At 36.8% G+C, this 26,732-nt stretch overlaps 3 protein-coding genes and 1 pseudogene across 4 annotated transcripts; 3 read left to right on the top strand and 1 right to left on the bottom strand.

Moving 5' to 3' along the window:
- The first annotated feature begins 55 nt into the window (after positions 1-55).
- LOC149000971 (11-beta-hydroxysteroid dehydrogenase A-like) lies at positions 56-1,661 on the top strand. Its single transcript, XM_089140568.1, has 6 exons — positions 56-276; positions 383-575; positions 686-771; positions 903-1,034; positions 1,140-1,304; positions 1,377-1,661. Exons 1-6 carry the CDS (start codon positions 94-96, stop codon positions 1,575-1,577), a joined length of 960 nt encoding a protein of 319 aa, XP_088996694.1. The 5' UTR covers positions 56-93; the 3' UTR covers positions 1,578-1,661.
- Positions 1,662-6,256: 4,595 nt separating this feature from the next.
- LOC149000970 (11-beta-hydroxysteroid dehydrogenase A-like) lies at positions 6,257-7,979 on the top strand. The gene is made up of 6 exons (XM_089140602.1): positions 6,257-6,554; positions 6,663-6,855; positions 6,966-7,051; positions 7,187-7,318; positions 7,423-7,587; positions 7,656-7,979. Exons 1-6 carry the CDS (start codon positions 6,372-6,374, stop codon positions 7,851-7,853), a joined length of 957 nt encoding a protein of 318 aa, XP_088996728.1. The 5' UTR covers positions 6,257-6,371; the 3' UTR covers positions 7,854-7,979.
- Positions 7,980-14,087: 6,108 nt separating this feature from the next.
- LOC149000969 (11-beta-hydroxysteroid dehydrogenase A-like) lies at positions 14,088-15,706 on the top strand. Its single transcript, XM_089140619.1, is given in 7 exon segments — positions 14,088-14,285; positions 14,394-14,586; positions 14,697-14,782; positions 14,916-15,047; positions 15,155-15,319; positions 15,392-15,428; positions 15,431-15,706. Coding segments are annotated over 7 exon segments (954 nt in total). The 5' UTR covers positions 14,088-14,102; the 3' UTR covers positions 15,589-15,706.
- Positions 15,707-15,800: 94 nt separating this feature from the next.
- LOC149000968 (cysteine-rich receptor-like protein kinase 44) lies at positions 15,801-22,442 on the bottom strand (annotated as a pseudogene). Its single transcript, XR_016170805.1, has 8 exons — positions 21,943-22,442; positions 21,438-21,854; positions 21,240-21,355; positions 20,697-20,824; positions 20,194-20,407; positions 18,971-19,202; positions 17,865-18,015; positions 15,801-16,875 (listed from the first exon to the last, which is right to left on the bottom strand). The product of XR_016170805.1 is annotated as a cysteine-rich receptor-like protein kinase 44 (transcript).
- Positions 22,443-26,732: the final 4,290 nt, after the last annotated feature.

Raw genomic sequence — 26,732 nt, 5'->3', positions numbered from 1 at the left:
CTTGGTGGCACAGCACAACTGTTAAAAAGAAGAGGAACCCTTTTAAGAACAGGATTTCTGCTCCCCTGTTTCACAGTTTATTGGAGTAGAGTCATGGAATTGATCCAGAATCTACTAAACTTAGTGATTCCTCCAATCACTGTAGTGCTTATTTGTTCCCTTCTTCCTTTTCTCTTGGGTTTTAAGTTCTTATATTTTATTCTCAGATGTCTCTTCCCTGAGGAAATGAGGGGAAAAGTTGTTCTCATCACTGGTGCTTCTTCGGGCATTGGCGAGGTTTGATTTGATTTTGTTTCTTATGAATCTGTTATAATGACAGATTAGGAGACGGTGACTTTGGTAGTTTCATGGTTGATTGATTTATGTTTCTATTGATTTACAGCATCTAGCATATGAATATGCTAAGAAAGGAGCAAATCTGGTACTTGTGGCAAGAAGGGAGGAAAGCCTTAGAAAAGTCGGGGGAAAGGCTGCTAAACTTGGTTCCCCTGATGTCTTAGTTATTCCTGCAGATGTGTCAAGAGTTGATCAATGCAAGAAATTCATTGATGAGGCTGTGAATCATTTTGGCAGATGTAAGTTTCAAAGGCAATGAAGTTTATGACATTCAATATCATTTCTCTCTGCATCTGCAAATTTGGTGCTCTATTTTTAGTTGTAACATATCAAATGCTTTGATTTCCAGTGGATCATCTGGTTTGCAATGCTGGGATTGGTAGCATTTGTGCATTTGAAGATACACCCAATGTCACAAATTTTACACCAGTGATGGTATTTGCATCTCTCTTGTTTCCAATCTTCGAAGTTCTACTGAAAATCCTTGTGTGCATTGTGATGGTTCATAATTTCTATTCTTTTCTGCACGGTTTTAAGTTCTCATTTTCGACATTAATTGTATGCAGGATATAAACTTCTGGGGCTCAATCTATCCCACTTACCATGCAATTCCTCATCTCAGAAAATCCAAAGGCAAGATCATTGTGACTGCGTCAGTAGCTGGGTGGATGATTTCACCAAGAGGAAGTATCTATGGAGTAAGAAAGACATCTGCAACAACTCATCATCATCTCTATTTCTGACACTTCTCTCTCTTCTCCTTCCCTTTTAATTGAATCGATTTTTCCATTGTAACCTTGCAGGCAAGCAAAGCAGCATTGATACACTTCTATGATTATCTAAGAATCGAAGTTGGCTCAGAGATTTCTATAGTTGTAGTTAGTCCTGGTTTTGTAGAATCAGAGATGGCCGAAGGCAAAGTGCTAACCAAGAAAGGGGAAGTTGAACTAGATCCTAGGATTAGAAAGGTGAGACTCACTTAAGTAGATAGTTTTATTCACTTCTTATAAATATGATCTGAAATGGGTATTGATGAGCAGGAGCTTGGAGCATATGGAATCCCATTTGAAAGTGCAGCGGAGTTTGCAAAGGCTATTGTGGCTGGGGCATGCCGTGGAGACAAATACATTACAGAGCCATGGTTGTATAATATGTTTTACCTCTTAAAGATCTTTTGCCCTGAACTGGTTGAATGGACTTGTAGGTTGATGTACAATAATAGCTTGCCAAGCCCAACTTGAAACAAAGATTGGTTGAACTATGAAATGTTAGATGCCAATGGATTAGGTGAATTTTTTCAAGCATGTATTGTGAATGATTTAAGCTCTAAATGCTAATCAATCAGAATACAAATTTTGTTATGGTGCACCAGCAGCAATTCTCTCATCATCTTGTTTCTGGGTTTTTAAGAACCTTCTTCACTCCATGCAATTACACATTTGATGTATAAGAAGAAAGAACACTAACCAGTCATGAGCCAGGCCTGGTCGAATTGTATGGGCTGGCTACATCCCATGCATGTTCAAGAATCTTGTTTGAGGATCACATAAAACTGGGTTGGACCAAAGAACCAGAGAGGATTATTAACTGAATCATGCGAATCACTGGAATTTCTCTCTTCAATTCTGATTTCTGGAACTTCAATCGATTCAGCTCCTCTCACTGAAGAACTAGCAGATCACCTTCACGCCTTAACGGTAGCTGTGAAGCAAGCGAAAATGCTTGTATCGTGAGTCTTGACTTGTCAGCTCTACTCACTCTCCAAGTAATATTCCAGCTTTGATTCTGTTATTCATTGCAAGATCCGGTGATTCTTATATTGGTTGCTTCCAAGTTTCCATGCATATGTAAAAGCATCCCTATATCGAATAATATTCTATATGATTGAATTCTATCACTCATTAGGCACTTATTAGAAGATTTTGGCCTTCTTGTGGGAATATTCAATCGAGCAGAAACCAACAATCTTTATATATCCACAAGCTGGTGCTAGCTTTGCCCATTTGATGATTAATTGGAAAATTGCTTTTGAAGGCCTGAATAATGCCTCCGACAGTTCTTATTCTAATAAACTAACCAAACACTCCATAACAGCTACAGGGTTTTTTTTTTTTTTTTTTTTTTTTGAACAAAACAGCCTCAGGGTCACTGTGGAATGATGCCCATTACTTGGCTTTTATTTAGTTTTCTTTTAAGGGTTCACCAAAAACAAAGCAGGTTTCTTCTAGGAAGGTAATATGTTAAGAGTAGTGGAAAAAGCCTTGGTGGCAAAAGCCTTGGAGGCACAACCGTTAAAAACCAAAAAGGATTCCCCTTTCAAAACAGGATTTCTGATCCCCTGTTTCAAAGTTTCTGGTCCTCTTTTAGAGTCAACGCAGAGCTGTTCTAATGGTGAAACCAACACTCTTTTAGTGAAGAGGTCGTGGATTCGACTCTTGCTGAGGCATATTAATATCTCAGTCCCCCGGCTTAATAAAGTCCATTTGTAACAAAAAAAAAAAAAAAAAGTCATGGAATTAATTTAGAATTTACTCAACTTAGTGATTCATTTCCTATTTCATTTTCTCTTGGTTTTTAAGTTCTTATATTTTATCTTGATACGTCTCTTCCTTGAGAAAATGACGGGAAAAATTGTTCTCTGATGGGGAAGGAACGGACATCTCAACCATAATGTTGACAATAATAACGGAAACAAATCAATTCTTCCCCTTCTTGAGTGAGCCTGTTAGGAAACTGACTAGTAGAGACTCTTGCAGGCAATTTATCAAACACAATGTGGACAATATATTTTGCTTGCAACTTAGATGCAAATTGAATCACAACCACATTCACAAACACATCTACAAGCATGTCCATAAAATCACACACGCATTATACAAATGAATTTTAATGCGGAAAACCTCACCGATGTGAAGAGGAAAAACCACGGGATCATAGTCCACCCAAAATTCTACTAATCACTAAAATTGGGAATATAAGGATATTTTCTAGTTAAAACTAGAGTAAAACATCAATAGAAATCAATAACCATCAAGAACAACAATTCTTGGCATACACTATCAAATTAAATGAACTCCTAAGTGAATAAAATCAAGAAATTTTAGATAGATCTCACAAAAATAGAAGCACAAAGACATACAAATGATGATAGCTCTATTGTTTTTTATTCTGAGTCTAAAATAGAAGATTGTTTTTTATCATGCAATCAAGAAGGGGATTTAAATAGACTAGAGATGGACACCTTTCTTGAATATATCCAATCTATTAATATCAGCCGATACAATATCTCCGAACCACAAAGCAACATGCCCTACTCACCTGTTTTCAAGTAGGGTGCGATATTTGTTGTGTGGTTTTCTCCGAAAAATGATGTCGAAGAGTATCTCAAAAAACATCCGGCATCAACGGCTCTCCCATCAACTTTTGATACGCTGCAGCTTAAGCAATCCCTACACCCGCTCTCTCTTATTGTATGCACTGCACCATACCGCACACTGAAAGGTTACTACTTACTAGAACTGATTGTAATCTTCCTCATTGCTGCAAAGTAGCCAAGAATTCGTGGATTTGAAATTACGAGATATTAATTACTGAACCACCCGAATCATTGCAATTTGGGTTTGGCTCTTCTTTTCTGTTTGTTTTCTGGAACTCTAATCGATTCAGCTTCTCTCAGTGAAGAAGTAGTAGCTCTTCATTTTGTATATAAAGACATGCAAGGTACGTAGCTCTAAAGCAAGAGAGGATAGAGAAAATACATATAAAATTGAAAGCAGCCCATATACATAATACGTGGCTCAAGCTTGATCATGCAAGGTAGCTCTAGTAGTTGAGTATCATATGTTTTACATCACTCAACCAATCATTCAGTATAGCAGTTCACCTTTGAATACTAAGAAGGTGCACTAGAGGTGGATTAACTTTTTGAATGTGTGATGGTGGAATGTGAATATAGTAAAATCCTTTGCCATCGAACTCATTGTATTGCATCCCTTTTATTTGTGTCATCCATGTGTTTGCTACTTGTCCACTTAGGCTGTGTTTGTTTGTTGAAATAAAAGTGGGGTGGGAAAATTTTTGAAAAAAGTGTAAATTTCTTAATTTTCCCTTAAATCCCAAAATGGTAGATTGTTTGATTGCTTGGGGTGAGAAAGTGAGAGACAAGTTTTCATGAATTAAGGAAACTTGTCTGGTGATGTGGCAGCCCAACTTTCCCATCCCAAGTTATTTTAAAATCTCACATATTTAGTAGGATTTTGTGGGAAAGTTGGAAAAAGTAAAAAGTAGGACCCACCATTATCACTTTTTCACAAAATCCTTTCCTTTCCTTCTCCCTCACCCCACTACACATGGGACCCACATTTTTTTTCCCACCCCACTTTTACAAACAAACACAGCCTTATAGATAAGGTTGTCGAGAAAAATTAAAGACTTCCATTGGGTTTAAAAACAAGATAGGTGGTGAATGTATCACTTGTGCAGCAACAAACAATTAAGAAACTATAACTAAACAACCTTAATTATTGCCTAGTCATACATGACATTGAACACTAGATGTGCTTTTCCCACGAGCTTAATGAGGTATAATCTAGATCCCTCTACTGATGCTTCCTTCGTACTTCTTCACCCCACATTAAGAAAGGGATGCATTGGAGGTCACATTTGATTTTTCTTATTGGAATTTAGATGTCGGCCCTTATATATAATGCGTTATAAAGGAGTGTGAGGAAAACACATGCTTCTACTCATCAAAATAGAGGGCTCTCTCTATTGCACATATATTATTAAGAAACAACCTCAATGGGAAAAATGATTGAATAATTTTATATGAGAAATCCTCAAATATATTGGCAGCATACATCCCTGTTAGGTAACTATGAGTAATAAAAGAAAGATATAAAATATGAAAATACAATACATGAAAATGTTTGTATGGAAATATAATACATGAAAATGTCTGTATGGAAACACAATGTATGTAAATAATTTAATAGAGAAACCTAATAAAGCCAAAGCCAAATTAGGATATTGATATAATGGAAGAATGAGATGGTATGAAAAGAATTCAAATGGAAAGAATGACAAATGGAAAGAATTTAAATGGGATGAGTGATGAATGAAAAGAATCAAATGATATGGAGAAAGATATTTAAAGAATTATAATAAAACAATTAGGGAACCTGCTTCTCAATGGAGAGGTCATGGGTTCAACTCCTACCGGCGGCATATATAATATCCCTATCCCTATATATAAAAAGCGCCTTTGTTACAAAAAAAAAAAATAAATAAAAAATAAAAAATTAGAAAAATGATGAAAATCCATCCTTATCACGCCTAATATATATCGAATGGATTTATTAATGTCTCCTTAGATCTCCTTAGATATTTGTGTTTCCAAAAATACCCCTTTTCAATTGGAGCATTGATTCCATCGGCCATGTTGTTGGGAAATTCAATGAAGCAAAAATTGTGCTTAGGAGCAGCGCTGCTCCCAGCAACGGGTCCAGATGCATTTTGGGGGTCCAGAGAGAATCTGGCCGTTAAATAAACATTTCACTCAAGGTTCAGGTTTTCTTTGGACTCCAAAATGCATTTGGACTTTCTATGCTGCTCCCAAGCAAAATCAGAAAAATAAACAATCTTTCAAATGGTTGGAAATTATACATATCAAGCACTACCATCTCACCATGAAATGATGCGTGCAGCATACTGCGATATGCGAGACCAATCACGTGAAGTCTTGGTCCTGGCTTACCCATTTGATAATTAAAACTTTGAAGTCTTCTCCATGGCATGGCAGTAGTACTATTGGTGCTGGCTTACCCATTTTAGATGATGAAAAATGCTTTTCAAGGCCTGTTACAATGCCTCATGACAGCTACAGGGTGGTTGGTCACTGGAATAATGATCCATCCATTGTCTTTTATTGAGCTTTCTTCCAGGGTTTATAAAAAACAAAGCAGGTTTCTTCTATAGAAGAAATACGCCAAGAACAGGATTTCCTCCCCTGTTTCACAATTTATTGGAGTCGAGTCATGGAACTGATCCAGCATCTACTCCACTTAGTGATTCCTCCAATCACTGTAGTGCTTATTTGTTCCCTTCTTCCTTTTCTCTTGGGTTTTAAGTTCTTATATTTTATTCTCAGATGTCTCTTCCCTGAGGAAATGAGGGGAAAAGTTGTTCTTATCACTGGTGCTTCTTCGGGCATTGGCGAGGTTTGATTTGATTTATGTTTCTTATGAATCTGTTATAATGACAGATTAGGAGACGGTGACTTTGGTAGTTTCATGGTTGATTTGATTTATGTTTCTATTGATTTGCAGCATCTAGCATATGAATATGCTAAGAAAGGAGCAAATCTGGTACTTGTGGCAAGAAGGGAGGAAAGCCTTAGAAAAGTCGGGGAGAAGGCTGCTAAACTTGGTTCCCCTGATGTCTTAGTTGTTCCTGCAGATGTGTCAAGAGTTGATCAATGCAAGAAATTCATTGATGAAGCTGTGAATCATTTTGGCAGATGTAAGTTTCGAAGGAAATGAAGCTTCTGACATTCAATCTCATTTCTCTCTACATCTGCAAATTTGGTGCTCTATTTTTAGTTCTAACATATCTAATGGTTTGATTTCCAGTGGATCATCTGGTTTGCAATGCTGGAATTGGTAGCTATTGTGCATTTGAAGATATACCCAACGTCACAAATTTTACACCAGTGATGGTATTTGCATGTCTTCTCTTATTTCCAATGCTTGAAGTTCTATTGAAAATCCTTCGTCTGCATCGTGGTGGTTCATAATTTCTATTCTTTTCTGCATCGTTTTAAGTTCTCATTTTCAACATTCATTGTATGCAGGATATAAACTTCTGGGGCTCAATCTATCCCACTTACCATGCAATTCCTCATCTCAGAAAATCCAAAGGCAAGATCATTGTGAATGCATCAGTAGCTGGGTGGATGACTGCACCAAGAGGAAGTATCTATGGAGTAAGAAAGACATGCAACAACTCATCATCATCTCTATTTCTGACACTTCTCTCTCTTTCTCCTTCCCTTTTAATTGAATCGATTTTGCCATTGTAACCTTGCAGGCAAGCAAAGCAGCATTGATACACTTCTATGATCATCTAAGACTCGAAGTTGGCTCAGAGATTTCTATAGTTGTAATTAGTCCTGGTTTTGTAGAATCAGAGATTACTGAAGGCAAACAGCTAACCAAGAAAGGGGAAGTTGAAGTTAATCCTAGGATTAAAAAGGTGAGATTCAAGTAGCTAATTTTATTTACTTCTTATACAAATGATCTGAAATGGGTATTGACGAACAGGAAATTGGAGGGTTTGGAATCCCATTTGAAAGTGCAGGGGAGTGTGCAAAGGCTATTGTGACTGGGGCATGCCGTGGAGACAAATACATTACAGAGCCATGGTTGTATAATATGTTTTACCTCTTAAAGATCTTTTGCCCTGAACTGGTTGAATGGACTTCTAGATTGATATACAATACCTTGCCAAGCCCAACTTGAAACAAAGATTGGTCAAACTATGACATGTTGGATGCCAATGGATTAGGTGAATTTTATCAAGCATGTATTGTGAATGATTTAAGCTCTAAATGCTCATCAATTTGAATAAAATTTTGTTATGGTGCACCAGCAGCAATTCTCTTATCACCTTGTTTCTGGGTTTTTAAGAACCTTCTTCACTCCATGCAATTACACATTTTGATGTATAAAAACAAGGAACACAAACCAGTCATGAGCCAGGCCTGGTCCAATTGTATGGGCTGGCTACACCCCTTGTTCAAGAATCTTGTTTGAGGATCACGTAAAACTGGGTTGGACCAAAGAACCAGAAAGGATTATTAACTGAAGCACACGAATCACTGGAATTTTTCTCTTCATTTCTGATTTCTGGAACTCCAATTGATTCAGCTCCTCTCACTGAAGAACTAGCAGATCATTTTGTATATATAGACATGCATGGTAGCTGTGAAGCAAGCAAAGATGCTTGTATCGTGAGTCTTGACTTGTCAACTCTACAAATCAACTACGACTTTTCATCACAACTCACTCTTCAAGTAATATTTCAGCTTTGATTCTTACATGTATTACCGTTTTCATTGCAAGGTCTGTTGATTCTTATATTGGTTGCATCTAAGTTTCTGTGTATATGTAAAAAGTGCCTTTGTATCAAATAATATTTTATATAATTGAATTCTATCACTCATTGGGCACTTATTAGAAGATTTCTCAAGAGAATCAAAACCACGCCCCTCTCCATTGGAGTATTGATTCCACTGGCCGGCCGTGTTGTGGGAATAGTCAATCGAGCGGAAACGTCAACAATATTTATACATCCATCAGCTGGTGCTAGCTTTCCCATTTGATGATTGCAAAATTGCTTTTGAAGGCCTGAACAATGCCTCTGACAGTTCTTATTCTAATAGACCCAAACACCTCATAACAACTACAGGGTCACTGGAATGATGCTCCATCACTTGGCTTTTATTTAGTTTTCTTTTAAGGTTCACAAAAACAAAGCAGGTTTCTTCTAGGAAGGAAATAGGTTAAGAGTAGTGCACTGCACAACCGTTAAACTTAAAAACCAAAAAGGATTCCCCTTTCAGAACAGGATTTCTGGTCCCCTGTTTCAGAGTTTATAGTAGTAGAGTCATGGAATTAATTTAGAATTTACTCAACTTAGTGATCATTTTTCATACTTCCTCTTCTCTTGGTTTTTAAATTATTATAGTTTATTCTTAGAAGTTTCTTCTTTGAGAAAAATAACGGGAAAAATTGTTCTCTGATAGAGGAAAGAATTGACAACTCAACTACAATATTGACAATAAGAGCAGAAACAAATCAATTCTTCTCCTTCTTGAACAAGCCTGTTAGGAAACTTACAAGTAGAGACTCTTACAGGCAATTTATCAAACACTGTGGACGATATATTTTGCTCGCAAGTTAAATGCAAACTGTATCATAACCACATCCACAAACACATCTACAAGCATGTCCACAAAATCGCACACACACATACATTATACAAATGAATTTTAACATGAAAAACTTCTCCGATGTGAAGGGAAAAACTATGGAATATAGTCCACCCAAAAATCCACTAATCACCAAAATTGAGAATATAAGGATCTTCTCTAGTTAAAACTAGAATAAAATATCAATGATAATCAACAACCATAAAAAATAGTAGTTCTTGGCATATACTATCAAATTAAATGAATTCCAAATTGAATAAAATCAAGAAGTTTTAGATAGAACTCAAAAAAAAAAAAAAAAATAGAGGCACAAAGACAAACAAATTGCACTGATTTTGCAAGTTCTCATTAACAATCCCTCTGTTGGATTTAAAGAATGACGAGCCCGAACCTTCAATCCAAATTTCAACTCGATGGGACACCAGATGACCACTTGATGAAAAGTTTGATCGAAATTGGACAAGACCCACTCAAAAACGAGATTGAAGCTCTTTCACTCTCTATTCAAGATTCTTTGCCCTGAATTGGTTGAATGGACTTCTCGGTTGATATACCATGCCTTGCCTTGAACTGGTGAATGGACCTACTAGGCTGATTACGGCCATGGCCGCCACCCCTGGATTTTTCAAAATTTTAATTAATTCCTTTAAATTTTGAATTTTTTATATTAATTTTCTTCATTTTCTCACTTTTTTTTTCTCTTTTCACATGTGAAATGTCACTATTTGAGCCCCCCAAATATTGAGAACAACTTTTAAATGTAAAATAATATGTATAAAAGTCATCTCTAGTTAAAAACTAACTCTTCAATTCCTATATATTCTCCCCACTTCTCTCTCACATCTTTTCTTCCTATTTATTCTCATCTCTTTTTATAAACGTGGATTAAAGGAAATTTTTGAAAAAAAATCTTATTAGATATTCAAAATGTCATTTATAATTAGAAACTAACTCCTCAATTCCTATATTCTCTCATATCTCCTCTCTCTCTCTCTCTCTCCTCTCTCCTCTTCTTTTCCTATTTATTCTCTTATGTTTCTTTCTTCCTATTTATTCTTCCCTTTTTATAAGCCTGGGTTAAAGAAAATTTGGGAAAAAAATCTTTCCCACAATTAGGTACTCTTTTTATTTCTCAATTTATTTATTGTTTCTTTTTTTTATATATATATTTTTTATTTGATTTTATATTCTTTGTTTCTTTATTTTGTCTACAATTTTTGCTATTTGATTTTATATTATAAAAAAAATCTCTATACTTAATAAGGTAACTAAGTACCATTGGTTGCATTTCTTACCTTAAAAAAATCAACCAATTAAAGGCATCTTACATTTTATGGTTGAAGCTATGTTTGTTTGTTTTTTTTTTTTTTTTTTTTTTTGGTACTGATGCTTTAATTTATCTATATCTTGTTGAAAAAAAATGTCATTATCAATAATTTACCTATTTTTATCAAATATGTGTGGGCTCTACAAAATATATGTGAGTTTATTCTTTAATATAATAAAATAATTCATACGTAGGACCCTCAATGGGTCTTAAGGACCCATACAATATGTGTAGCGAAAAACCATTGGTGCTTTCCCAATCTGGACTTCCATTCTTCGGCCCCCCCATATTGAATCCTGGTTCCGCCCCTAATGCCAAGCCCAACTTGAAACAGAGATTGGTTAAACCATGAGATGTTGGATGCCAATGGATTAGGTGAATTTTGTCAAGCATGTATTGTGAATGATTTGAGCTCATAATGGTCATCAATCTTAATGAAGTTTTGTCATGGTGCACCAGCATTCTGGGTATTTAAGAATATTTTGGAATCTTAAGATGGTGGACCTTTTCTTCGGCCAGATAGTGTTGGGCCTTCCGGTCATGGGCCTTCCGTTGGATCCTCTATTGACCGTACACCTATTGCTGCTCCTGTGGCCCAGCCCACTTGCACACCATATGCAAGTGGGCCTTTAGAATCAAATGCAATCCTGATGGTACCATTTCTCGCTCCATAGCTCGCCTTGTAGCTAAGGGATATCACCAACGGCTTGGTTTTGACTTTAGTGAGACCTTCAGCCCAGTTGTTAAGCTTACCACCGTGTGCCTTGGGTTATCTATTGCCGTGATGTACAATTGGATGGTATGGTACTTGATGTTTCGAATGCATTTCTTCACGGTGATTTGGTTGAGTCTGTCTACATGAGTCAGGCCCCAGGCTATGTTGATTCGTCTCGGCCTAACTATCTGTGCCACCTCAAGAAATCCCTCTTTGGGCTTCGACAAGCTCCGCGGGTTTGGTTCATCAAGCATAGCACGTTCAAGGATTTTGAGTCTCTTATGACTCCATAATTGTGAAGCTACTTACCGACCTCGATTCCGTTTATAGTTGCATACAAACAAGTGTCTCATTTTTAACCTTCCTTGTTTTTAAGAACCCACATAACACCGGGATGCCGATGGCTAGATGCTATGCATCCTTGATCTATATCATATACACACAACAAATAAGAGAGAGTAAAACACAATATCCCATGCAATAAAATTTTGTAGTCTATTGATGGTAAAGATGCCCATCAAGGTATCTTAACAATGTATAAAATAATCTGAGGGGCACTTTGGTCCTTTCACGTTTGAAATTTGAATATAGTTAACGGCGGTTAACTTTGTTGGTCTGCTTGGGACCCAAACGTAATATATTGAATTAAGATGACCCAACATTAGTTTATGATCCACTAAAGGAATCCACACGTAAAAAATTCTTATTATTATTATTTTCGTTTGATTACTAAATGGATTGCTTTCAGCCAATGGACAGTTAGTAGAATGGTTGAAAACCTAACTTCTCAATGGAGAGGTCTTGGGTTCAACATTTGCTGACGGCATATGTAATATCCCCATCCCCAATTTCCCTATATGTAAAAGTGACTTTGTATCAAAAAAAAAAAAAAAGGTTGTTTTCAAGTTTATATGTATGTACATACATATATATGATACACATGTATCATAACTACTAATATGCATTGAACATGTGGCTTAAGCGTGAGAACAAACAAGGAAGAGAGCCTTTATTTGAGTTAGGCATGCCCAACTCAAATCTCAAATAATGAGACTAGTAGTTGAGTATCAAATGCAGGTTCTAGTTATAGAAAATAAGATTTATCTTTCATAGCTTTTCTTCACACGTTTAGTAGAGGCATCCACCTCTGAACACTGATAAGGTTGATCAAAGGTGGCTACCCTCATCCTCTAGTTGACTAGACTCATTGTATTGTGTCCTTGTGCAATCTGTGTGTTCACCACCTCTCTTATAGGCACAATGGCTGTTGAAAAAAAGTAAGGACAGCCTTTGAATTTAAAAACAACAGGTGAATATCACTTGTGTGGCAGAAATCAGAAAACCCTAACTAGAAGACCTAAGTTACTACCTTGTCATGCATGATATTGTCGACTAAACTGCCATTTCATCTACTTTTCGTTAAAAGGGGAGAATCCTTGGAGGCACTACTAAAAACCAAATGAACAGATTTTTGTACCCTTGTTTGAGTCCGGATCATCTCTCCCGACCGGGGGCTATTGACCACAAATTACAGCGGGGCCCACATGATTAGAGTGATGGGTTTTTTTTTTAAAGAAAAATGTTTATTATTTTTTACTTGTGGGCCCCCACATAGTTTGTGGTTGTAAAGCCGACAGGGGAGCACACCCGTCGGGGGAGATGATCCACCCTCAAGGCAAAGTATCTATGGAGTAAGAAAGGCATCTGCATCAAATAGCTAGTTTTATTCACTTCTTATACAAATGATCTGAAAATGGGTATCTCTGAACAGGAGCTTGGAGGATCTGAAATTCCACTTGAAAGTGCAGGGGACTGTGCAAGGGCTATTGTGGATGGGGCATGCCGTGGAGACAAATACATTACAAAACCATGGTTTTATAATATGTCGGTTGAACTACCATACCTTGCCAAGCCCAACTTGAAAAAGAGGTTGATAAAAACTATGAGATGTTGTATGCCAATGGATTAGGTGAATTTTGTCAAGCATGCATTGTGAATGATTTAAGCTCTAAATGCTCATCAATCTTAACAAAATTAATTCTGTTATGGTGCTTGGTGCACCAGCTTTCTCGGTGTCTAGGGACCATATTCAATCCATGTAATTACTCATTTTCCATAAATCAAAAACAAGAAACACTAATCAGTCATGAGCCAGGCCTAGACAGAAAATTGAGGATTTTGAGTCTCTCTCACTGATTCCATAATTGAGAAGTTGCTTGCTAACTCAGAATCACTTGCATACAAACAAGTAAACATTCACATGAGAGCTAACCATGCGTCTCATTTTTCACCTTACTTGTTTTAAAGAACTCACATGCTGTATACAACAAACAAGAGATACGTAATTGAAAACGCAATAACATTTTGTGGCTCATTGATGATAAAGCTGCCCATCTTGCCCATCAAGATATCTTGATGACCATAAAAGGTGAAACCCACCTCCTCTTTTTTGTGTTTTTTTTGGGGTAAAACCATTAACTCCTTTAGCTGGTTGGTATTGATTATGCATTGCCAGATGATACTATAATATGCTACCTCTTAACTCAAGAGCTCCAGAACTGTTGAGTCTTCTCCATGGCATGGTAGTATTGGTGCAGGTTTCTTCTAGGAAAGAAATAGGTTAAAAGGGGTCAATGGCAGAGGCCTTGGAAGCACTGCACACAACTGCTAAAACCAGAGAACTCTTATAAGAACAGGATTTCTTCCCCTGTTTGACAGTTTATTGGAGTATAGTCATGGAATTGATCCAGCATCTACTCAACTTAGTGATTCCTCCAATCACTGTAGTGCTTATTTGTTCCATTCTTCCTTTTCTCTTGGTTTTTAAGTTCTTCTATTTTATTCTCAGATGTCTCTTTCCTGAGGAAATGAGGGGAAAAGTTGTTCTTATCACTGGTGCTTCTTCAGGCATTGGCGAGGTTTGATTTGATATTTGTTTCATATGAATCTGTTACAATGACAGATTTGGAGACAGTGACTTTGGTAGTTTCATGGTTGATTTGATTTATGTTTCTATTGATTTGCAGCATCTAGCATATGAATATGCTAAGAAAGGAGCAAATCTGGTACTTGTGGCAAGAAGGGAGGAAAGCCTTAGAAAAGTCGGGGAGAAGGCTGCTAAACTTGGTTCCCCTGATGTCTTAGTTGTTCCTGCAGATGTGTCAAGAGTTGATCAATGCAAGAAGTTCATTGATGAAGCTGGGAATCATTTTGGCAGATGTAAGTTTCAAAGGAAATGAAGCTTATGACATTCAATCTCATTTCTCTCTGCATCTGCAAATTTGGTGCTGTATTTTCAGTTGTAACATATCAAATGCTCTGATTTCCAGTGGATCATCTGGTTTGCAATGCTGGGATTGGTAGCTATTGTGCATTTGAAGATATACCCAACGTCACAAATTTTACACCAGTGATGGTATTTGCATCTCTTCTCTTATTTCCAATGCTTGAAGTTCTATTAAAAATCCTTGTCTGCATTGTGGTGGTTCATAATTTCTGTTCTTTTCTGCATCATTTTAAGTTCTCATTTTCAACATTATTGTAAGCAGGATATAAACTTCTGGGGTTCCATCTATCCCACTTACCATGCAATTCCTCATCTCAGAAAATCCAAAGGCAAGATCATTGTGAATGCGTCAGTAGCTGGGTGGATGACTGCACCAAGAGGAAGTATCTATGCAGTAAGAAAGACATCTGCAACAACTCATCATCATCTCTATTTCTTACACTTCTTTCTTTCTTCTCCTTCCCTTTTAATTGAACCCATTTTGCCATTGTAATCTTGCAGGCAAGCAAAGCAGCATTGATACACTTCTATGATCACCTAAGAATCGAAGTTGGCTCGGAGATTTCTATAGTTGTAATCAGTCCTGGTTTTGTAGAATCAGAGATTACTGAAGGCAAACAGCTAACCAAGAAAGGGGAAGTCGAAGTCAATCCTGGGATTAGAAAGGTGAGACTCACTTAAGTAGCTAGTTTTATTCACTTCTTATAAATATGATCTGAAATGGGTATTGATGAGCAGGAGCTTGGAGCATATGGACTCCCATTTGAAAGTGCAGCGGGTGTGCAAAGGCTATTGTGGGTGGGGCATGCCGTGGAGACAAATACATTACAGAGCCATGGTTGTATAATATGTTTTACCTCTTAAAGATCTTTTGCCCTGAACTGTTTGAATGGACTTGTAGGTTGATATACAATACCTTGCCAAGCCCAACTTGAAACAAAGATTGGTTGAACTGTGAGATGTTGGATGCCAATGGATTAGATGAATTTTGTCAAGCATGTATTGTGAATGATTCAAGCTCTAAATGCTCATCAATCTGAATAAAGTTTTATTATGGTGCATCAGCAGCTCTTCTCTGATCATCTTCTTTCTGGGTATTTAAGAACTTTCTTCAATCCCAGCATTTTTAACCGGTCATCAGCCAGGCATAGATGGGCGGTGGAGAATTTTAAGCTTCTTACTAACTCCATAATTGAGAAACTACTTAACGACTGCATATCACTTGCATACCAACGAGTAAATGTTCACATAAGAGCCAACCACGCATCCAATTTTTTACATTTCTTGTCCACTGAATGCAAGGTAAAGGACACAAACAATAATAGCCATTCTAAGTATGCACTCAATACATAGAGCAAAGTAGTCACTTTCATTCACTTGTTGCCTATCAAATTTGACTTGGGCATCGGAGAGTCCATCTTACAATTCACTTTAGCCCTCTTCCATGGTCTCTAATATTTTTGGAGAAATCTACATCATCAAATCGAATTTCAACAACAGTAGTTCTCGATTTTTTGGGTAAACATCAATTTGTCCATTACGTGCTAAGAGTGTAGCCAAACAAAGCTCTAATAACCACTCAGAAGAACATGGCCACTAAGTTGTGCACGACACCATGAGCGCCTTCCTAGCTAGGATGTCCACCATTACATTGGACGACCTAGATACCAAAATACGACAATAGTTCTCCATTATGCGACTTTTATGTCAATCTTTGGATTGTGTTTGCTCATTTTGATAATATGAAGTTTAACTCGATAATTTACAACATAACCTTTCCCACTTGTAGGCCATTTCTTCTCAGAATTCCGATTGTCTCCATTCATAATGCTGAAGTTTCAAAATTTGATTCCATCCATTAATTAATTCTAGATTTCAAAGTGCTTCCTTTCTATTCCAGAATTTGGACATCAACGACCTGAAACTTTGGTGGTTGAAGCTGTGGCAATTGATGCAGATGACCCAGTAGAAGAGGATGCATCTCCACGAACCCTCTTAGTAGCATCGATGAACACAGGTCTGGTTGGCCTGACTTCTGGTTGTTCCTTGCTTAACAGCATGACAACAACTTTGGACATTTTGGGTCTCAATGCGGGTGAGGGCTGGGTGCATTGGAGAGCTATCTCTATAATTTTCTTTACCTCATCTGCATCATATTCTTCATGATCTAAGCTTTCATCCACCAGATTCAACAATTTGTGTTCCTCATACAGCTTCCATGCCTGTAAAGTCACAAGAGAAAGGGATAGATGAGAATAAGCAGAGGTTAAAACATAGATCAGAATACAGCAAAATAAAAATATGCCATGGTCACCCACAAAATCAGAATTTCTTTTGAGGATTAAGTACCAAGCAAACACAATTTGAGTCTAGCAGATGTATAGCCACAGCAGTAATCTTCCCCTCATGGAACTTCTCATTCCTTTTTTCATCAATGATCATTCACCCCCCCCCCCCTTCTAAAGAAAAAAAGGAAGTGTGATAGTATGTGCCTATGAGTTGGAAACTAACCAATAACATCAAATTATGAAGCAGAATTATATAACTGCTCAACCCTATGTATTTGAAGCTTACACCATGTTATAGCATGATAATGGAACTAACTTTTTCCTTTAACCTGGTTCAAGTAACTTTCCATTATTGTTTCAAATTAGACTTTAACATAACTTAAATGCCAACTCAAACAAAAAAGTTAAGTATGCTTATTTAGCTATAAAACCTTGGCAAGCTTTTCAGATTCTAGGTCTATCTAAATCAATTCTGAGCATGAATATCATACTGAATCACAGGTTTTGGTTGAAGCATTAGGAGTTTATTTTTTTAAGGAATCGATAAGTATTGTAAATGATGGCCTTTAAAACAACTTTTCTTCTTTGGTTCTATATTTAACAGATTTACCTAGAATTATTTCTAGAAACACCCCTTGAAACTAAAACTCAGAGTTCCCTTCAATTAATTCGAGAGCACCCTAATTTCAAATCTTAACATACTTCTTTGTACCTTTTCAAAGCAGTTACCTTGGAAAAATAAGTACTATGTGATTCCCATGGCAATAGTTATACTGTCTTGATATTAATAAATGACCATTAGATTACCGGAACCCTTACTTAGGTCAGGCATTGAGAAATTCAGCCATGAAGATTGGATTTCTATTAAGATTCATTAAATTTAAAAAAAAAAAAAAATGATGGTCAGGCCAAGAAAAATGTACCCCTTCAAGGAGGTATTGAGTTTCCGGCTCCCGCTTTAAGTCATTGCTCCTTCGACCACTTATGATTTCAAGGACAACCACACCATAACTGTAAGTATCAACCTTCTCAGATAGTTGCCCATGAATTACATATTCAGGTGATGTGTAACCCCTGAAACATAAGAATACAAAAGCTTTCTACTCAGTATCAATGGACACAATAGTCATTTTAAGCGAGTAGATTAAATTTAAGTGCCATAGAAATTGATACCAGTCATGAATTTTGTGATTACATTTAGAGCATATCATATTAATCACTTGTCTAGTGCACTTTGTTTAACTACAACGTTGAGTACATTGATGAGGCTCTCGGAAGAAATCATCTAATTCCGCTACCTCCCATCAAAATTAAAGCATGAATATAAAGATTATAATTTTTAAGAAATTCCCAGCCAAAGGGTGCAGTGAATCGATCAAAAGAACCATAAAAACAGGGTGGACAAATAAAAACCAAAGGTAGAGACTGAACCAACATAGACAAATTGAAAGAAACACACACTCATACACACCAATATATATATATATATATATATATATATTCTATATCCTTAAGCCCTTCACACTGAGTGGAGCTAAGTTTCTAAAGAGAAGATTGAGTAGGAGCTAGGCATTTCCACACAGCTCTCCACGTGCATGTTCTGACTCGAAAAATCAATCAAAACCCATGGTTAAAGAGACAGGCAGCCACCTCTAAATATTTGGTGAGTGAACTCTTCTCTATTAGCAATGTGGAACTAGACATCTGAAGGAAAAGCATTAGCACAAGGGAGACATTAATTAAAGGAAACCAAAGAATTTCTAAGCTCAAATTAAAGTAAAGAAATAATTTATAAGGTGAGAGATAAAGACTATGAATAAGTAAAAAGGAAAAAGAATAACATCATTTTTTAATTTCAAAGTAATATAAACACAATATGACTATGTTAGTTTGAGGTTATCTAACCAAAAAAGAAGTTAGTAGGAGCTCTGATTGTGTAACTCTAAACCTATCAACCGAACATGAAGCACATTAAAAAAAGAAAGAAAGAGATGAAGAATATACGTGATTGTTTTTTACTCAGACTTACAGGGTTCCAGCAAATCCAGTGCTTAGATGACTCTGATCCCCTGGCCTAAATCTTGCAAGCCCAAAATCTGCAATTTTGGGCTGGAAATCATTGTCCAACAATATATTGCTAGATTTTATGTCTCTGTGTATGATACACACATGAAACTCCTCATGTAGGTAGGCAAGACCCCTCGCCATTCCAACAATTATGTTAAACCTCTGTTTCCAGTTGAGACTCCCCTGTTTTTCACCTGAAATATTAGAGTTATACTCAGAGTAAAGCAGAAGACAGGTTTCAGAAAATTGTAACAGAAAAACAGCTTTCAAACTCATAATGACCCATAATTAGTTCAGGATAATAACTATAGAATATATTTTCCTCCTGCTTGAGATTGTAGAGTGAGAAATAATTAGTTAAGCTTGGTGGATGAGGTTTGGCAGGTTTGTAAATTTTTATAAAACTAGAGATAGATTGCTGCACTAAAATAGGTCCATTTATATTGATACAACAGCCATCCTTCAACATATAAATCCGAAAATAAAAAATAATTCCACCTTTTTCCAAATAATAAACTCCACCACTGGCATGTATGATATCTATGGTAATGACTTAGTGTCATTATGTAACACAGGTATGTTGAATAGGTACTGTATATGCATAGATTAATACAAAAAAGCAGGGCGATTCCAAGACTTTCTTCTAGTAGGGTAGCGAATAGAAACTAGGAGGATAAAGGGGGTTAGGCCAGGTGTTCTGTCATAATTTTTGAAAGAAGTATATTGGAAATGCTTACTTAATGGTGAAAAACTGAGACAACAGATAAAGAAACTTGATTCTGTCCAATGCAAAATGTGTCTTCTCTAATTGAACATTTAGAAGCACCTAAAGGACTCAAGATAGTTTCACACATGCCATCTGTGATTTTTCTCAGCCAAATGAGAACCATGCCCAAGATCCCTCTTAAGATTCTTCAGCATATCTCATGCTTAACTTTCTCAGTCAAATGGAAACCATGCCAGTCTGCCCTACCACCATCACCAGTAACTTTTGTGCCAAACACACCAAACATTACTAAATATTGCTTAGCACTAACAAATCTAAACTGCAGGAATGTTATTATAAGGTGAGGTAGATGATCCTAACTTAATGGGTTCGGCTACGTGGATCCTAGAAGGTTGAAAGAATAATAAAAAGTATGTGTGTGGGGTGGAAAACATCAGAGATGAAGTAGATGATATTACCAAACAATAATCTATCAAGGCTGCTGTTCGCCATTAATTCATAAACAAGCAGAAGTTCCGGGCCTTTACTACAACATCCAAGGAGCCGAACAACATTGCGATGATGAACATTGCTTATAAGTGTCACTTCAGTAGCAAAATCCCCCTTTGCTCTAGCTGATCGACCAATTGTAAGTTTCTTGACTGCAACTGTTTTTCCATTTTTCAGAATCCCCTGGCAAGTCGAACAGTTTTGCCAAGATTACCATAAGCCCATCAAAAACTACAAACCTAAAACCGTTGCCTTCTAAACAATATACATTGAAGTTGACATTGTTTTTGTGCAAACGTGATAGTGATGAGAACATATTTGTTTCTCTGTAGAAGAACATTATAACTATACGACTTACAAGACCCAGCAAGCAATGAAATTAAAAACTTTCAAAACCCTAATAATCAGAATTTGAGAATCATTCATGACCAATATATCACAGAAAATAATGAAAAAAGATGTCGAGAAATACCTTGTAGACAGCTCCAAACCCTCCTTCTCCAAGCTTGTTCCGTGGAGAAAAATTATTCGTTGATTTTTCTAAATCTTTGTAAGAGAAACTCACTGGTCCCCGGAGCTCTGTAGCTCCTACTATATCAACTGCAAAATGAAGGAGGACGGATAAAACGTTCAAAGCCGCAGGAAAGAAAGCCGTACACGACCATTTGGGGAATACGTACCGGATTGACTGATTCGTATCGTATTCGTGGAGTTCAATACTATAACGACCGCATATGGAGGAATATAATCATAGGTTTAACATCAAGAGGTTCAAATACCAATATTTCACACAAAACATAATGAAATACTGATATATTTCTTACATGAAATGACTACGCTACGTTCAGGTTGAGAACTTTCACAAACTCCATTGGCTCAACTGGATTCTGATTTTAAGCCAATTTAACCCTATTTTTATTTCACTTCTACTTAACAGTAAAGATCAGCCAATTTGATACCAATTCAACAAATTATCATCTCTCACACAGCAAAGAGTCAAGGAGAAACACAATACCTTTATCAACTTGCTTGCTCATTTCAGATCTTCTAAAGAAGATGATGAAAACACTAACAAGCAACAACGAACCAACCCCTCCAGCAGTGCAGCCAATAATTATGGCCTTTTTATTCCTTGAATTTCCTGTAAAATCCAAGGTATCAATATTGGCCGATACGGTACGATACGATATCTTTAAATTATGAAGCAATTTGCCTTACTCACCTTTTCAAGTAAGGTGTGATATTTGTTGTATCGTTTTCCCCAAAAAATGATGTTGAAGAGTATCTTAAAAAGCATCCAGCATCAACAGCTCTCCCATCAGCATCTGGAATACATCCGACATCGATATTCTGATAAGCTACAGATAAGCAATCCCTACACCCACTCTCGCTTATTGTAAGCACACACTGTGCCACAACATACACTAAAACATCACTAGTGGAAGTATTAGTTGTCTTCTCCTTCACTACTGCAAAGTAGCCATGAATTTGTGGAGTTGCAGTTACGAGATTGGTTAACAATTTCGTAGCTACGGCTTTAAAACTGCTCTCATCAGTTACGGTTTTGTTCTCACATATGGCTATATTCCCTATTGTTGTTGTTTCATCGAAGAAGTAGTTGCCCTCATACCTGAAAGAAACAAAGAAACACATAAATAAAGAAAACCAAAAATAGCTCCGTCAAAGACAATGGCCGTTAAACCAACCCACCAACCAACCTTAAGAAGCATCCGTCAAAGATAACGCGACCTCCGCCAGCTGCTGTGCAGTTTCTGATCCGTAAGGCAGCTGTATCAAAGCAAGCAAGGCAATCGGCGGTGGATAGGTAATCCCGACATTGAGCCAAACCATAAACCGGACTCGACCGGCCGTGTTGAGCCGTTGCAAACATGGTTTTATTCGAGCCAGCAAACTGCCTTCGGAGATCCGCGAACGTTGCGTTCAGATTGAAGAAGAAAATCGATAAACTGGTCGAACTGGAAGGGCTGCATCCCATGTCCAAGAACATTGTTTGAGGATCAGATAAAACCGGGCTGGTCCAAAGAACCAGAGAGATTATAATTAACTGAATCACTGGAATTTGGGTTTGGCTCTTCATTTCTGATTTCTGAAACTCTTGTCGATTCAGCTCCTCTCACTGAAGAGAACTGAAGAGAAGACCCAGTAGCTCTTCATTTTGGGTAGCTCTAAAGCAGGAGAAGATAAAGAAGATGATCGATAAGAGTACTTGAATCCTGACTTGTAAGTCAACTTTCCAAGTCAACTATGACTTTTGTTCTCTTACAATGATTAATGTTTATTGACCTTGACTTGAAATTGCTAATAATAAATACAGCGTTTACCAGTCGTGGCAAAAGTTTTTCGTCACTAGCTAGCACATATTATTTTTGAATATCTTATAAATTGTATTTTTTTTTACGTAGTAAAAATTACCTTTTATAAAAGATTAAGCAAAACAGTTGCAGCATACATTCATGTGGGCAGTTCATATCTGGTAATTTAGAGGTTTAAATCCTCAACGGCGCTCATCGAGCGGCCATCCAGCGGCTGCTCTGGATGAGCGCCATGTGTCAGATAAAAAAATCTAAACCATTCAGTATTTTTATTATATATTTTCCATGTAACCCGTTCAATAAACCCGGTTTAAGACCAACCGGGATTATCTATCAATTTCAACTTGCTTTAGTAGACCACTACAAAACCCTTCCATCGGAGACACAGGAAGCAAGGCTTATTATAGTTTCAAGTGAACCTTTCTCGATGGAATTCGATCGAACCCAGAGACTAGGCTGACGAACATAATTGAAGTGAAGCAATCTTTCGGTTTCTAGGGAAACAAGAAGAAGCCCCAAAAAGAATTGGAGTGTTGGCTTCTGACGAAAAGGTTATGAATAGTTCTTCCAGATGGTAGTACAGATAAATTTATTTAGATTTAGTATCTCAAGTTTCCAAATGGTGGTTTATGCTATTTAGCGTTTAAAGTTTTGGTTCAAAGCTTTTTGAATTTCCTCCAGTGGGACTTCTCATTACAACCAAGTGTTCTTCAGTAACCATCTCGCTTCATAGTGATGATTTTCACGCTTTAGAGCAAAATCACTGCCATTTCTCTACATATCCATAGATTTCGACTTTAATTTCTTTGCATTTAAGTTTCCAATAGAAATTCTGGATGGTTTGATCTGTAGGTGCTTCCCTGTTTTATGATAATTTTAAGGGTTTATGGTATAAAAGGATATCGAATTGTTCTACATGATGTCTGGATTTGAGCCAAGAATCATGATGGCTAGAGAATCTTTTGGTGTTGATCTTCAGAAAAGTCTTGTTTCTTCTTAGCCTTTAGGGATACCTAACATGAGATTAGCATTCAGTTCAGATGGAATTGCAGTTTACAAACCTGCAGGCACAAGTCTTCCGGCAACTTTTCAACCAATCAGTGGAATTGCTCCTAGTGTTAGTGGTGGTGGTGAGGCGGAGATGGTTCCGCCGGTGCAATTGTTCAACACGACCTTAATATGAACATGGGTGAGCCGATGAAGCGGGTTGATAATCTTATTTGGTCTTAAACCGGATTTATTGAACGGGTTAAAGGGAAAATATATAGTAAAATACTAAACGGTTCAGATTTTTTTATCTAACACATGGTGCTCATCCAGAGCAACCGCTGGATGGCCGCTCGGATGAGCACCGCCAAGGATTTAAACCCCTAATTTAGCTATCAAATGAAAATGTTTTTTGGATGGATAGGGATTTAAACATAATCAAAGGAGTCTTAATACAATTTATGAGATCAAACAATAGAGGTATAAGGTTTAAGGGCCATTTGAAATTCTTCATCCCATGGTATAGATTTTTTAGTTCCTCATCATTCAGGGCTTTTTTCCAATTTCGTGAAAAGAGATGAGAGAGCCGTGAACATTGAAGAGTCAAGAGAGTGAGAGACGAGAAGATTTGCATAGATTTAGGGACATGTTTGGTTACATAAATCCAGAGATTTCAAATCTCTAGATTCATAAATAGGAGATTTTAGGTTGGTTGTGTGAACCCAGATCACGATAGAGTCCATTTTCACACTAAAACGTGAACGGATTGGGCGGTGAAACCAAAGATTCCTCCTATACAAGTGTAACTTTGAACCATAATTCATAAATATTTTTGTTTATTCTTCAAAATTCAGCTACCACGTATTTTTGTCTGCCTGGTCTTGTTTGTTCGTTTTGATTTGTCGTCGGCCGTTTCTAAATTTAAGGAAGAGAGAGGAGAGAGGAAAATATGGATGGATTTAAATAAAAATCAGATTTAATTTGAATTGGGTGACCGTAGGATTACTTAATGCCACATGGCACAATCCTAGATGAGAATTGCAGGAAATTATAGAAAAGGGAATTACAGAGGATGTGAATCCACCTCATTGTCACTCTCTTAGTCTATCTCTCCACTTAGTTCATCTTTCGTACCTTATTCCTTGTTTGAATGCTTCTAGTCGATCTTCTACTCCAAATTAACACGTCTCTCGGTCTCTCTCATCACATCTCAATGTAAAAGTAATATTCCAAGCTTTGATATTACATGTATTATTGTTGTCATTGTAAGGTTAGTATATATATAGAGTAGTTGTATGACATCTATTATGTAGTAAATACAAATAAACTTGAAAGCAACCCATTTATATGTATTACGTGGCTCATGCCTGATCATGAGACTAGCATGGCCTATATCATTGCTAGTTGTAGATGATAATACTATATATGTTTTACATCACTCAACCAATCAATTTAGTAGAGCACTTCACCTCTGAATACTGACAAGGTGCAATAGATGTGGATTAACCTTTTGAATATGTGGTGATAGAGTGTGAAAGTAATAAAATTTGCTGCTATATATCAAATTTGTTGTATTGCATCCCTTTTATTTGTGCCGTCCGTGTGTTTGCTACTTGTCCACGTATAGATTTAGTGGTCGTTGAGAAAAATTAATGACTGCCATTGGATTTAAAAACAGGATAGGTGATGAATATCACTTGTGCAGCAGCAAACAATCAAGAAATTGTAACTAAACAACCTTAATTACTATCTTGTCATGCATGACATCTTACACTAGATGTGCTCTTCTCATGTGCTTAGTGAGGTGGAATCCAGATCCTCTAGCCATGGTTCGTTCATACTGCTCCACCCTCATATTAAGAAAAGGGTTCACTGGGGTCACATTTGATTTTTCTTATTGGAATTTAGAGGTCGGCCCTTCTCCTAATGTGTTATGAAAGGAATGTAAAGAAATGACCGACTTCTACTCATCAAGATAAAGGATTTTCTCTATTGCATCTAATATCAAATAGATTCACTAATGTCTCCAAAAACACCCCTTATCGATTGGAGCATTGACTCTATCGGTCGTGTTGTGGGAAAATTCAATGAAGTAGAAAAATCAACCATCTTTCAATTGATTGGAAATTATACATATCCAACACCACCATCACCATCACACCATGAAATGATGCGAGCCCAATAGCTAAAACTTTGAAGTCTTCTCCACGGCTTGGCAGTGTTGGTGCTGGCTTACCCATTTGATGATTGAAAAAAAAAAAGGCTTTTCAAGGCCTTAACAATGCCTCGTATTTAAGGTTCCTTCTAAGTAGTAAACCAAAGACTCCATGAAAGCTACAGGGTGGGTCACTGTGCAATATTGATGATCCATCCCTTGCGTTTTATTAATTTTTCTTCCAGGGTTTCTTAAAAAAAGAGCAGGTTTCTTGATGAATCCCGAACATTTAAAAATTCAAATTTTGAATGATCCGTTGAATGAGTTAGAGTCACAAGAAACTCAAAAACAGATTTAATAAGATGAGTTCCATTCAAACTCAATACATAACTGTATTTTATGTTTCTAACTCTTTTTGAATTTTATTATAAATTAAACACTTCTTGTCATGGAATATAAAGTTTCAGATTGAAGTTTGCTGAGAGAGAATAACCTTTGCTATCTTGCTTATGATAGGAAAGATGTAATTTATAATAAGATGCAAAAACAGTCGAGCATAATAACAATTTTTTGGAGTTGAGTGGAGCTCATCTTATTAAATCTATTTTTGAGTCTTAACAAGACTGAATCATTTCAATGAATCATTCTAAGTTTCGAATTTTTAAATGTTCCGTTAACCTGATGCAAGTTTTTTATCATTTGAAGGGAGGGGTGGCTGGGGTTTCATCCTATTGAGTCCTTCCGAATGAATTACAACATGTGTCTCTTATCCATTGTTGCTTGTTTCACCACTACTACTCTAATTAACACGTTTTTCTCTGTTCACTTTCATCACTAACTCATTATAAAAGGTCAAAATCAAAGTCAAAGCACTATTCTAGGTTTGATTCTTATTCAGCCAATGGAGGTTAGTAAAATGGTTGAGAACCTGACTTCTCAATGGAGAGTTGGGTTTCAACCCTTATAAAAGAACATTTGTACCCAAACAAAAAAAAAAAAAAAAAAAAATACTTTCAAGTTTATATGTATGAAC

This window comes from Hakea prostrata, chromosome 11, assembly GCF_041222555.1.
Source record: "Hakea prostrata isolate BN-2017 chromosome 11, UWA_Hpros_2, whole genome shotgun sequence".
In the NCBI taxonomy this organism is placed as follows: Eukaryota; Viridiplantae; Streptophyta; class Magnoliopsida; order Proteales; family Proteaceae; genus Hakea; species Hakea prostrata.
This window is presented reverse-complemented; position numbering and strand designations above follow the sequence as displayed.